Here is a 13,961-nt window from a genome sequence, read left to right as displayed (position 1 = left end):
GTTTGGTGGGGAAATGGATAGGAGCTAGCTGCGCACAGCTCCAAGGCTGCAGGGAAATGCAGCCAGCAGTGAGTGAGGTCCAATACTGAGCGGGAAAAGATTTATTGTCGAGGGAAATGGGCTCAGCCACACACTGTCTCCCCGGCAACAACCAGGGCTGAGCAAAGAAAAAGAAAAATTGGATGGATACCCAAAGCATACGCTTAATGTCACCAACACTGGAGAACACTGTACACAAAAGTCTATCTTCTTCAGACAGATTTGTTGATTTGACTCTCCCAGGCTGCTTCTCCCCCCTGTGGCACGCCTGTCTCCCCTCGTCAGCAACATATTCTCCCAAGATAAGCAAAAAAGTGGGGGTGAAACGTGCGCACACACACACACACACACACACACACACACACACTCAAACACACACAACATGGTCAATAAAGAAGGCTGTATGTCTGTAAAGCAGATGAACCTTCAACAGTGCAGATTTACAATGCCTGCTGGGTTATTATCCAACAAAAAGCTTGTTTTATTTTCTGCTCAATGCTACAAAGCATCTCTGTTGTCAAATAAAGCAACTTTTGCAAGTGTAGAACAACACAAAAGATTGTACAATGAATGACATAAGTCAAAAATCTGCCAACGGGATGTGAAAGTTTAGTATGTTCCTGTCAAAATAACAGTTGACACAAACATGTGTAAACAATCCTGAAGCAAAAAAAAAGGGAACAGTTTTGCATCCTGGTATTATTGCCACACACCCAGAAGCCATATGGTCTCTATCAGAAGCTCCTGACTACTTTCCCCCTGTCTCTTTTTTTTCCCCCCACCGTGCTGCTGCAAGCCAAATAAACTCTCTCTCTGTCTCTCTGTCTCTCTCTGCACGTCCTGACACTCTGGCACAAATCAGCCTCTTGGAAACGCTGAGCCTAGAGGGAATATAGCGACTAAAATTGTTTAGACAATACTCGCAGTGCACTCGCCCCAGTCTCCACATTGTAAACAAAAACCAGCTGTCCCCAGAGTGTGATACTTATTCACTAACAGATCTAAACCGTGGGGAGAGAACAAGGAGAGCGGAAAACAGGATGAGGAACAAGAGGCTAGTGCGGCACTCACAGGCTGTCACAGGCAATTGGAAATAAACTCTGATATGTGACTTTGTGGCAGTGGATGAAGAGCAGTAACAATGTGACAGTGTTTGTCTATCAAATAATATCTCCATCCATATGGAGAAAAATGACAAGTTTTCCTGAGACATAATGCTCTACTGCCACTTAGGATCATTTATCGGTTTATCCAGAGCGACTACAGCAGGAAGTTGTCAGCAACGGTGACAGCCATTTGAAGTGAGAAGCCATTAGTTAATGGGTAGGTGGCAGGCGGAGAGGGAACCTGACCTCTGAGAATCCGCCTCTCTCCTCGCTGCTTCACACATCTCATGCAGTCACTCTGCTTCCGGAATAATATTACAATCAAAGAGGAGCGGACAGGCAGGAGAGAGACCAGGGGTCCCGCCTTAAGCTGTCAATCTCACAGTCTGACTGAGCCGCACATATCCCATGATCCACTTCAGAGAGTATGTTGTTAGTGAGAACATGTCTGTCGTGTTAATGCATTCATGTGATTACCACGAAGCATCACACCGCTCCCACTGGCTTTTTCTTTTCAAGATATGAGAGGCAAACAAAACTGAATACATTGAGGATATGAAATGTGGATACCGCAGTGCTTACATGATTTCTTAGGGCAACATAGATTCATATGAGCCCTGAAGAGATGAATTATAACAGTGGATTTTTCCATTTATAACCTTTGGCATTGGCTATTGTGACATTTACTTGAAGACCAAGTATCTTATGTAGAACCAGATTACATGATCTGATTTTATTTTTTATTTGTTTTAAAGATTTATTTTTGGGCTTTTTGTGCCTTTATTGTACAGATAGGACAGTGGATAGAGTTGGAAATCAGGGAGAGAGCGAGTGGGGAATGACATGCGGGAAAGAAGCCACAGGTGGTAGGTGAACCCGGGCCGCCCGCTTGAGACGACAGCCTCCACTACTATGCGCGTACTAATCACTGCGCCACCAGCGCCCCACATGATCTGATTTTTAAAGATGGAGTACACGTAAACGCTGAAATGGCTATTTATATGGAACATTTAAACTACTTGGAGTAAGGGCCACCTTCCATCTTCCCACAAGTGTTTTCTTTGTTGACATACTATATGTACAGGTAGTTTACATTGAATACGTACATATTACACGGGATGTAACAAAATTCTATCTGTGTTTTCATTTGTATATGTCACAAACTATCTGTATTCAGGTTCAAAATGAAAGTCATTTAGAGTAGTTAGAAATCCAAACTGGATGGCTTCATTATCTCTCTTAAACTGGTTTCTTCTGCTATGCACAATCTTGTATATGAACATAGTCTATAGCCCTATTCCGACTGCTTTTTCAAGCCACAAAATGTACGCCCCTCTGATGTTTCACCATCAATCTGAATGTTGCGGCGGCGTAATAGGGGGGCGAAATGATCCCACCTCTGTACAGTCTTCAGTAACAGAGGTGTTACAGAGGCCAGACGGTTTCAGCGGCGTCAGTGTGGGAGCGCTGTGTTTGCGAGCATGTATGTGCAGCTCCCACTTCAGCAACGCCAATTTTTGATAGAAAAGAAAACTAATCAACAAAAATGGGCTATCAAATCTCAACCGATCCCGTCACGATTATTTTTTTAAAAGAAGTTTATGAAAGCAATTAGATGATCATCAAATAAATATAAACTCAGAGGTTGGTCGGTGGTTGGACTGAAATGTTCGAGATATTTTTTTTTTTAAATGTGTGAGCTGTTGTGATAAAAGACTGGGCAGTATTACTTGGCCACCCAGGCTTTTGATTATACACTCTAACTTCAGCTGTGAAGATGCCTGCATCCTGTCACATCAAACACAATGTCAGTATTGCTTATAGGCTTGTGTTGAGTAAAAAAAAAAAAAAAAAAAGCATAGAAAACATCTCGGGGGGGACACATTAAGATTCTGTTCATATGTGCTGCGCACAGTTTCTGATGATTTTGTGTATTCATTCAAATCCCTTGAATACATGTATTAACACGGCCTACAATATAAGGATTTGTTGTCTTCTATTCTGGCTTTGAAACCTGCATCTTGTAATTCCATGTGTGATAGAACATTATGTGTTTGTGCTACATGTAACAGACTAAATTTTCAGAAAATTCAATGACACAAAGACCAGGAGGAGATGTTTCCTTCTCTCAGTTCATAGCCTAGTAAGTATCGTGGCTGTATGTCTCTCTCTCTGCCTCATTACTCCATCACTGCAGTGTTGTGTTGTAACCTTCAGCTCCGCCTTGAGCCTCTCTTTCCTCCAGCAAATGGCAGTGTCCAATTAGTTCAAGAATATCATTTATTCCTCTCCCTTCCTGAACTTAGAAACAGGTCTACTATCCAATAACCTTTAGAGTACACAGGCTGTGACTTTGCCTTCACCTCAATAAAGCGCCCCATGATTGAATCAAGTGGCTGAGGTCAATAGGACATATGTTCATTTCCCAGGGTCCTCCAGGGTCCCTGCAGGCTGGAAAAAAAATATGCTGAGTGTCTTCTGTGACATTTATTGGTTAGGAATGAAGTTATATGTCTTTTTTCCCCTTTTTTCCACATTTCATTCGTCGTTCGCCCGCAGAAAGGGCTCCTCTACTGCCTGTGTGTGTGTGCGCGTGTGTGTGTCTGTGCGCATGTTGAGTGTGATCGCACAGTATTCTGACCCTGTGGTCACGCTTCAGGCACCAGCACATGCTACATCTGTCACTGTCTCTACCACGTCACCTCAATTTTCTCCAAACAAGTTTCACGTCTGTGCCTTGAAGGACAGACACTTCTTCTTCTCTCACTTCTGAGCCCGTCTGTCTCTGTCACTCCTTCGCTGCTCCTGTCACTTTACATCTGTCGGCCTGTCTTTTGTCAGCCGTCTCCACACTTTTCATCACCACTCCCTTACTGCAGGTAAACCCAAGCAGCATTTTGAAAATGCTATCATACAATGAATTCATATGGAAATTCAGTTAAAGCTTTTATATGTCATTACTTCTCTTCATTTACTTTGTGAATAAGAGATCAAATGTCTTATACTCTGCGGGGTTCTTGTCAGTGTGCTGCAGTGTTCTCCTTTCCTGCGTAGCCGAGTACATGAACTCCTTGTTTTTTAATAAAGTGACAAGATGTCCAAGTCAGGCAATTATCTGAATGAACTTTGACTATGACGTGTTTATTTTTAGGGACTGTTGGAAAAACACACTCCATCAATAGACTTATGACATCATATCTTCAATACAACGGAGATACTGTCTACTCTATTGAATTAGGATTAAATTAGAACATTTAAACCGTTCTTTAATTCGCGTCACAGCATGCATAGGCTCCATCAAATATTAATCCTCAATTTTGTTTTTGTGTATTTGTTAGATGAAGATTAGATTATTCTTGTGAAGTTGTATTTTGCTGATCTTCATCAGGTAAGATAATTAGCATTCTTTGACCTATAACGGGAACAAACATGTTGAATACTGTTCCTAAGTTTAAAAAAGTGTGCTATTTAACAGTATTCACTTTGCCTTAAGTTAAGATTGGCTGAGGGATCTGCTACGTCAGTGAAGTGATTCAACACAGTTGTTGATGTTCAATTACACTTAGTGAAGTAAATTAAGTTCATAGGTAACGCCAGAAGTGTTAGACTACTTAACAATCTTACACATATTAAGATGCTACACTATTGCTATATTGATCAAATATGTTCTTTAAAGAGTTGTTGAGATGTCATGACCAGCAACAGAAATGCCCTTAATTCTGTGTTGTGTTGTGAAATGGCAAGTAGGCCAGTCAATCAATTCTTCATCTCCTAAACATTAGTATACACAGCGGTAGTTTTTATTTTGGCCACCAGACCCAACTGTTTGATGTTGCTAGCATAGAGTGTAGCAGTAATCACAGCAAAGGCATGCAGAAATGATTGTTTTATAATCAGACATTTAAACCACGTATCAAGAAATTAGAAGAACTACCAAATAAAACTACCAAATAAAGTACACCAAAAAATAATTAACTTGTTTAAAATCAATGTTCCTTTGCACTCTGTATCAGACATCAAGGCTGCTGCTAACATTAGCTTAGCTTGTTTAGGTGCTCAGCTAGTTTTAAGTCTAGGATTCATTCAGTGTTATAATAATTGTGTATGTCTATACAGGCTACGGAAATATAGTTTTCCCTTTTTTTTATAAAGTTGATGTCCCTGATCTGGGGTAACAAATACTGTTAATGAAATGAAGCAGCTTTTCATTTCAAAGTCAGTTGTACTCAGTTTTTAAAAAGTACCTTTTAAATACAAGAGAGTTCATCAAATACAAAATCAAATAGACCCCCCTTTTTAGAAACTGTTGTTTTTAAGTCTTCTTTTAATGTACTGCACTTTTTGTTTTTAATGTAAGTTGTGTTTATTGTTCGAGCCTTGTCAAAGGAGAATTTCTGTCTCTGTTGGGACAGACAATAAAGTATATCTACCTACCTATCTATCTATCTATCTTACTGATTGTATTATTATCATTAATAATTATTTTATTTTATTTATTTATTACACGCACACACAACCACACACACAAACACACAAATCTTTCAGATTTTCTGTATCAGGCTGTAATAAAGTCTGTGTGGCAAAATATAGTCAGAAGAAAAATGTAATGACTTTGACTGTAATTCACAGTCATAATGACACTCAAAGGTAGTATTTGAGCCTATTTCACACTGAGTATTGAATGGACAAAACTTGGAGTTTAGGGGCATTTGATGACTGGTTATTCAAATATAGGGTAGCTAACTACACATTTCCTTTTTATATAAATGTATATACATATATATATATATATATATATATATATGGTTAACACCTATTGCTTGTTGTGATTACAGGGTAGCATGCGGGTCTAGATAGCAATTTCCTATTCAGTCATATTTCAACAATAAAAAAATGTGTCATCGTGCATCTATTGTAGCATAGCACATGATGTTACCATAATTGCATGGTTGTTCAGACTCACTTCAAATTATTTATTCTTGGTAGATGATTGCCATCCACATTGCTTTGGATCTATTATTAGAGTATAATCTCACAGTTGTATTGCCTCACTGATTTTTGAGCGACAAACTGTAATGTAAAATCATGATGGGAACGTGATGATGCCCTGTACGTGAGCCACAGCTTCTTACTTTGCATTCAACTGCAGCTCTTAATGCAGCCGACTTTAATTTTGTTCCTTTCAGTCAAAGCAACCTTTAAGCAAATTAAACCCTATGCAATAGAAACAAATACCTCCTTAACAAGTCAAGACAATTGATGTTAGTTGTTGGTCTATTGACAGAGTTAGGTCAATCCTCTTTTTAACACTCCCCAGCTTCTCAGTCCTCTTTTGAACTCCCTAACTCAGCAGCATGTGCCGAAGGGAGTTCTGTTTTACTATCCAGCCCCAGGGTGACCCATGAATCTGTGTGACCCTTGAGGGATGAAGCAGGGAGATATAATTCATCCAGACAGCTTCAACAAGTCCTCTCTGTGTCCCTCTCCCCTCGACCTTAAAACCTCTCAGTAAATTTAGAGAACTCCAAGTAATAAACTCTCACCGCAGAGAGCCGAGCTTCTCAGCTTCGGAGTGCTGATCCATGCATTACTCGGATACCGTTTGACCATCCCTTTCATTATAATTCATAAGGTGAAATGGATATCAGAGGGGTGTTATTATTCTAAAACCTTAGCGAAATATCGGCCCTTGGAGATCAGGCCTGGGTAGAGCTGTGCAAGCTGACACAGCTGAGCAGAGGAGGGGGATCTGCAGTTAAAGAAGAGAAGGTTTGTAGAGTGTGAGGGCACGTCTGTGGTTGTTAACCCTTGTCACCAACACTTTCTCCTTTAGTGCATTCTTTCCCCATGTTGTTTGCCAAATACAAGTGTTTTGGGCTGCAGAATCTGTGCTCCTTTGGGATTTGCTATTCTGATTGTCACAAGCCTTGACCTTTGCCCGTTGACCCCTGACTGCTTCTTTAAAGCTTCACTCCATCACTCAAACTAACATATATATATATACACACACACACATATGTTTGGATGCCCCAACAGATTCCTGTGTGAGATATACTGCAGTGAAAGGCTGTTTAACTGGCAACACCACACACTTGACACTTGTAACTCTGCAAGTCAGCGGAGTTGACACTGTCACCTGTTAGGAGCACACTCAGCACTTGTTTAATCCTGAAGGCTAAAGCATACACACAGCTGCTGCATGACTGACAGGTGGGTCACTTAATGAAGTTCCACCTGTCCCTCCTCAACCATAAAAATGACCTATTTTGGATCAAAGTAAGAAGATAAAACAAGCTTATGAAGTGACATTGTTGTTCAAATGTAATACCCGTGAATCAATTGGTTGATTTGAAAGAGCGAGGGCTACGGTGGCTGATGAGAGGGAACATGCTGCAGCCGCCAAAAAGATTTCCAAAAAGATTTCCAAAAAGATTTCCAAAAAGAAGAAACTGGCTGCAAATTCAGGAGCCAATTCAAAAACAATTAAAAAGGTCCAAAACAAATAAAACGTTAAAAACATTAAGTGAATTAAACAATGTGCCGCAGAAAGTTCAGACAAATGCATGAACAGCAAACCTTTGCAGATACTTAAAAGATGAAAAGTCCAAACAGTAAAATCATGTCTAAAGAATAAATATGAAATTCAGGGTATTCAAGTATTTAATATATTTGTATAACATATTAGCCAAACAATATGCTGTGCGTCCTTGCTTCTATTCAAAAGCATAACATTTGATCTTTGTTAACTGAGAAATGGTTAAAAACCACTGCTCACTCATGAATCTGTGCAGCTAGCCAGCTACTATTGGCTGCCAAGTTTTGGAGCTCTGAGCATCAGGAGAGTGTTGGTCACCTTTGACTAGCACATGGAGCTTGAACCGGCAGAAGGCTGAACGTCATACATTTGTATTCTCCATAGAATAAGTCTCCCAAGCCCAGATCCAATAAATGGCCCCTACAGTCCTGGAGCACTTCCTTTCACTTTGTAATGACGAGAAAAGCAACTTCTTGCAGGTGAATTTGTTTTTTTGAGGGTTTTTTTTATTGGCATTGTTTATGTATTTGCAGCTTGTTTGCTGTTTATATATTTGTCTCCTTTCTGCAGCATGTTTTTCTTTGGCAGCACATTTCCTATGTTGGACTTGTTTCAGACTTTTGTATTTGATTCGAATCTGGCTTTGTTTCTGATTTGCTTCCTGTTACTCTTCAAGGAACAACTTGCCAATATAAGCTAGTTTTTCAAGCAGCTAGTTTTTCTTTCTTCTATTTTTGCTTTTCTAGCTTCAAGAAGTTATGCAGGAGATAACTTGAAGGTTATATTGAGGATATTTATCCCTGTCTTTTGCTGCTTATTTTCTTTGAAGATCAATATTTTAATCCTTACTTTCATCAGGCAAATTGACAGATTGTGAAATCAATTTGAATGTTTGAGAGAGCATGGACAATTGTTATCTGGATATCTGCGTATGACGCCTGGGTGTTAGAGATAGCATATTGCTTATTCTTGGTCAAAGGTTTAGCAGTCTGGATCAGTGTGTGACTGTTCCTATTTTTATGTAAGGTGTTTTTTTTGCAGATGATTACACAGCACAGAAGAAATGTGTTTGCATGTGTGTTGCATCACTTTTAACTGAATAACAATCGCTCTCAGTACAAACACACACCAACGAGACTTACTGGCTACTTCCAGCGACGCGTTGTGACTGATGGCCTGGCCTAGATAGTTTCGGGCCACGCACACATAGCTGCCGTCGTCGGGTTTGCTCCTGCGTCCGTGGACGATGCGTAGGAAGAAGAGGGAGCCGCTGGGCAGCAGCATGCGGTGGGAGCGGGGGTTGTCGCGGTCCGTCTCGACGCGCTCCCCGTCCTTGTACCATTCCACCGTAGGGGTCGGGCGGCCCTCTGCCTTGCAGTTGAGAGTGGCTGGTTCCCCTTTGGACACAATGAGGTCAGAGGGGTGCTCCACGATGCGGGGAGGGGAGTCTTCCTGGCGAAGGCGAGATCCTTAAGAGAAAGATGAGTGACAAAACAAGGGATTGTTATCAGCCATTTTTGATATAGAAAAGTGAATATGTATATCAATCAATGAAACAACAAATAACACAAAGAGCCATAACACATGTCCTCCAATAATCCTTCCATGCAATAAAGACAGCAGCAGCTCTAAAGGAATTAGACACGGCACATTATTATTCCTGTGCAAGTGCCTTGTATTAACAATAATCCAGTTTGACAATATAATTACCACACAATGGCGTGTCGCACATAAAAAATGTTTTGCTTTTGTTTCAGCAGTTGGAACCCCACGAGGCGTTGTAAATTAAAAACAACAGTGCTGACATGACAAATCATCAGGAAGTGAGATCGTTCAGAACACGTCTCGCCTTTAAACATGTAATTGCATAGACAAGTTTATTTACAGCTCGGAGGCTGAATTATAAAGGGATTAAATTGTGAATCTGTGCCTCAACCGATGAAATGCTATAGACACTGCCCATGTTCAATTCCCTGATTTGAATGTACAACTGTGTTAAATGTGCCTGAAACTCCCGCTTCTAAACCTAACAGTACAAGAAAGTCATAAAATGTACTTCACTTCATGAATGAACAGGGACAAAGTTATATGTTGGATCATTGTATTTCTGCATCTCCATGTAGCAGAGACATTATAGTAGAAGAGAAAGAGAGTCAGAGAAGAGACATCCATTCTTAAAATGAAACATCATACCCTGCCGGAGTATACATTCATCTGTGCTCCCATACATGTTCACCATTTGGAGCCAATTTCACCACTGTCTCTGAAATCCTCACAGCAAGCTAAAGAAATAATCAATACCTCCACACATACTCACACTAACAACCACAGATTCACCTCTAATACCCGATGCATTGTTGAGATGTCGATCATGTTGCTCGTCTCAAAGAAGCTTGTGTAACAATGAGTCCCTGTGAGGACGAGCACAAAGCAGACCTCCATAATGAGATCCAGGTAAACAACTGCAAAGCACTGTACGTCTCACATTCCCTCCATCGCTTCCAAATCCCCCCCTAACTCAGACAGCCAGCCTACTTCTAACCCTGTCCACATTTTCTCTCCTTTTTTTCCCCTCCAGTATTGAAAGAACGCTGCAAAGAAACAGCTGCACGAGTCATTCATTTGCAGAACTTCTGATTCAAAATCACCTTTAATCCTAATACAAAAGCTAAAAAAAAAAATGTCCTGAATGCTGCCAAATAAAACATAATACAGACTGTGGGAGAGGAGATACAGGAAGTATGGAGAAACTGTGGTATTAATGTGAGCCGCGCAACCTCTGTTTACCTGTTTTATTGCTTTGGGAACATTTTTTCTGGCCTTTCATGCTGCTGCAAACACTAGCTAACACAGCCTTCAGCCGGTCACGCTTTAATGTGCCAATGGCCCTGTAAAGCAGATAATCACCAGCGTGCTACAGAGTGATGAGCTCCAACAGTCCTGCTGCAACCAATAAATCCCACACAGACAAGTGTTTAGCCACATAGATAACGCCTCACACGTTGTGAGATGGGTGAGAATTGGATCCAGTGGGTGTTGTTGTACAAATCTGCATTTACTGTTGTTTTCAAAAGCTTATAAAGGACATTGGGGATATTATTTAAAGAGTTAGCTCACAACCTCTGAGAGAAGGAGTTTGCAAGCATATCATGAAAAAACTGAAAGGAAAGCTCACATTTTCAAGTTTTCATTTTACCTGGATGGGGGCAAATGGATGTAGACTGCTGAGATTTAGCCCTCATACTGTCTGACTGACTATTACATTTTGCTTTTGTTTTTTTTTTATTCCTTTGCCTTCTCTTCCTTTTAATGCCAACAAGATGTCAAAGTATAGCTACCAGTATATGCTAATAGCCAAAAAAATGACAAGAAAAGTTGAATGGTTTGAAAGTCAGGTAATTACCCACTTGAAGTCCCTGTAGTAACACCACTGAATGCACAAGCAGACCTTTATTGATGCTAGCTTAGTGCAAACATGACTCTAATAATAACTCTAGGTGGAAGAGACAGAAACTGATTAAAGTATGAGCTTGAATACATTTCAAGAAAACTTTAGACACAAACTTTAGGAGCATACTTTAGGTACTGAGAAAGCTCTTTGCGTTATGAGTCGAAGTAATGGATAAGCACCCTACACAGATTTCTACCAAATCCTACCAACTGAAATCAGAATCAGAATCTTGTTTTTTTGATTGACACATACAAGGAATATGACTTGGTGTTTTGGTGCAAAGCAATTATCATATGATTAAAACAAATAGTAAGAAATTAATAAACATAAGATAAAATCTAAGAAGCAATTGAAAATATACTAGAGTATATAAAACTACAAAAACACAAAATGTTCAAAAGTTGCAATGGAGGAGCAAAGATTATTTAGTGCTGAAAGCAAATAAAGCACAATGGCTAAACTGATAATCGCACAAAGGCAGGTTTTCATTTACAGTAAGACTGTGCCCTCCAGAAATGCAACAGAATAAAATGTAGCCTGAAAAGCAGAGGAATTAACAACCACATTTGATGCTGAAAGCGTTTTAAATCATTTCGAGAGAGAGAGGGAAAATATCATTTTTAAGGTAAAATCACAGACCGAAAAAGATAACAGAGAGCACTCTTGTAGTGGGCAAAAGTGAAACATTCCGTTTAAGTTCAATTTTACACACTGTCGAGACAATTAAAGCAACAAAAAGAACAGTATAAACAATATGGGGAATGTTGCCCATGGTCACAAATGCTGCCTTTTTTTTTCCTAATTGTGCTGGTCCAATGCCTAAGGGCCCAGGCAGCTCCCTAAGCTCCCTGGCATTACAGTGGGCCCCAAGAATACTGGGCTTTATCTGCAAAGGGCCAGCAGCCAGCATACAATCAGTATGCTAAACCATTCGCACAGATGCACAATGGAGTACATACATACACGGCAAAGGTCATTTGTAACACCTGTGCCCCTACAAGTATGTTCTTTTCTATTTTCCTGTCAGTCATCCCCGAGGAAGTTCTGTTGTCTTGTGAAGATCTAGACAGAAGCGGAGTGAAGAGCACAAAAGAGAAATGAGCAGGTCTGTGTTTTGTCTTTGTTTGTAAGAAAAAAAGGTGGGAAAATAGTCTGCTTTTTTGCAACTGTTTCTCTCTAGAGAATCGACTGAAATGTGCAGAAAAACTAAGAAGAAAGGCACAGCATTTTGGTATTTTGTGTTTCTTTCAAGTACATTTGGTGAATACGTAAGGCAGAAAAGAAGCCATGAGGGTATAAATAATAGGAGGGAAGGAGGAGGTGATAAAGAAGGGGGATGTAGGGGCTTTAAAACAACAAATCATGAGCACAGGAAATGTAATAACACCAAGTGACAAATATGACCGTAATTTGCCACAATGTTGGTGGTCTTGGATAGACCTACCCCAGTGTAATTTACAGTACAGTACTGTATGTATTTACAGTGCATGAAAGGAGGCTACTGTGAGTGTTTGGATCCAAACCAAAGAAATATACAGTGAAAATATCACATATCACAATTAAATGAGCTTTCTGCTGTGAGGCCATTCTTGCTGTCAGCACTGTATGAAAAATAACCCTTAGACACTTCACACAGGCTGACAGACAAACGACACACACACAACATACAGGAACACATGTTTCTGAATCAGTACTTACAAGACTTAGGTTACAGTTTTCCCACCAAATTTACATCCGGATTTTGGTATTAAACTGGCAAAAACATCAAAGTTGACAGTCATGTTTAGCTCAAATCTGAGTGAAAATAGAAGTTCATAACTATCAAAATACAGAGCTCAATTTCAGCTAATTTTCTCTTTCAGACCATTTTCAAAGACTATGTGTAGCAGATCATATTTTTATTGACACCTGCCTGGCTCCGCCTAGCATGTTTGAGTCTTCAGAGGAGGAAGCAGAAGCTCTATCGTCTAAAATATAAGGTGGATACTAGGAATGCAAAAATTCACATTATATAATATTTAACTGTCCAGTACGGCATCCATGGTTCATTGCACGGTTGTAAATTGCAGTTTTACATACAAGCTTTCATGTATTATTATAAGTATTTGTCTCTGAATTGGCTCTGTTTGTGTGTGCCTCTGAGTCCATACGATGGGATAAGGAAACCCCACGCCCTCCAAGTTAATATCCAATCACCATGCGCTAAAGTTGGGTAAGGTACACTACACATGGGATGAGCGTTGAGGAGAGGCTGCAGTATGAGTAAAGACCGCCGTCTTTCAAATCCGGGGTTTGAGGAAGTTTCGGTTTCAGCGTCGTGTATAAATGACAAGGAAAAGAAAACGGTAAACAAAAAAGTGACTGGCTGAAAAAATCTTTTTACAAATGTCACCCAATCAAATGGAAACAATTACAGAGTTTGGCTAATAGAGTTAGCAGGCTGTCACTCAGACACCAGCTGATCCCTGCATGATGCAGACGGGGTGACAGTGAAATATCAATGCTTTAAGACCCTTTTATGTGTGAAAGTCCGCAAAAAATATACAAAAATAGTCAATACTCCAAAAGCCAAGGCCATCAGAACTGAACAGAACTGAAAACCGTGACCAAAAAAACAAGTACGTATTCAAGCGTAAACTGACAGTATTGTTGCATCCCTATTGGATACTGAATAGGGAGTTACAAAAGTCTTCGCTATCTATAACAACGTTAGCATTTAGCACATTGGCTAAGATGTAGCATACCTATTTGTTTGCAAAGCAAAACCTGCAACCCTACATGATGACTGTGATGCGTAAGCTATATTATAATGACACAAATCTTCATTAGC

The 13,961-nt window shown here is 40.0% G+C and overlaps 1 protein-coding gene across 2 annotated transcripts in view; it reads right to left on the bottom strand.

Moving 5' to 3' along the window:
* LOC132988295 (roundabout homolog 1-like) overlaps nt 1-13,961 on the bottom strand; it is an 85,729-nt gene that overhangs the window by 56,399 nt on the left and 15,369 nt on the right. For both annotated transcript variants that reach the window (XM_061055616.1, XM_061055617.1), the window contains exon 2: nt 8,823-9,149. In XM_061055616.1, the coding sequence (XP_060911599.1) occupies nt 8,823-9,149 (327 nt within the window). The remainder of the gene's footprint in view (nt 1-8,822; nt 9,150-13,961) is intronic.

The sequence above is a fragment of the Labrus mixtus genome, chromosome 14 (genome assembly GCF_963584025.1).
Source record: "Labrus mixtus chromosome 14, fLabMix1.1, whole genome shotgun sequence".
NCBI classification, from domain to species: domain Eukaryota; kingdom Metazoa; phylum Chordata; class Actinopteri; order Labriformes; family Labridae; genus Labrus; species Labrus mixtus.
Note: the sequence above shows the minus strand (reverse complement) of the source record. Positions and strands in the feature narration are given on the sequence as shown.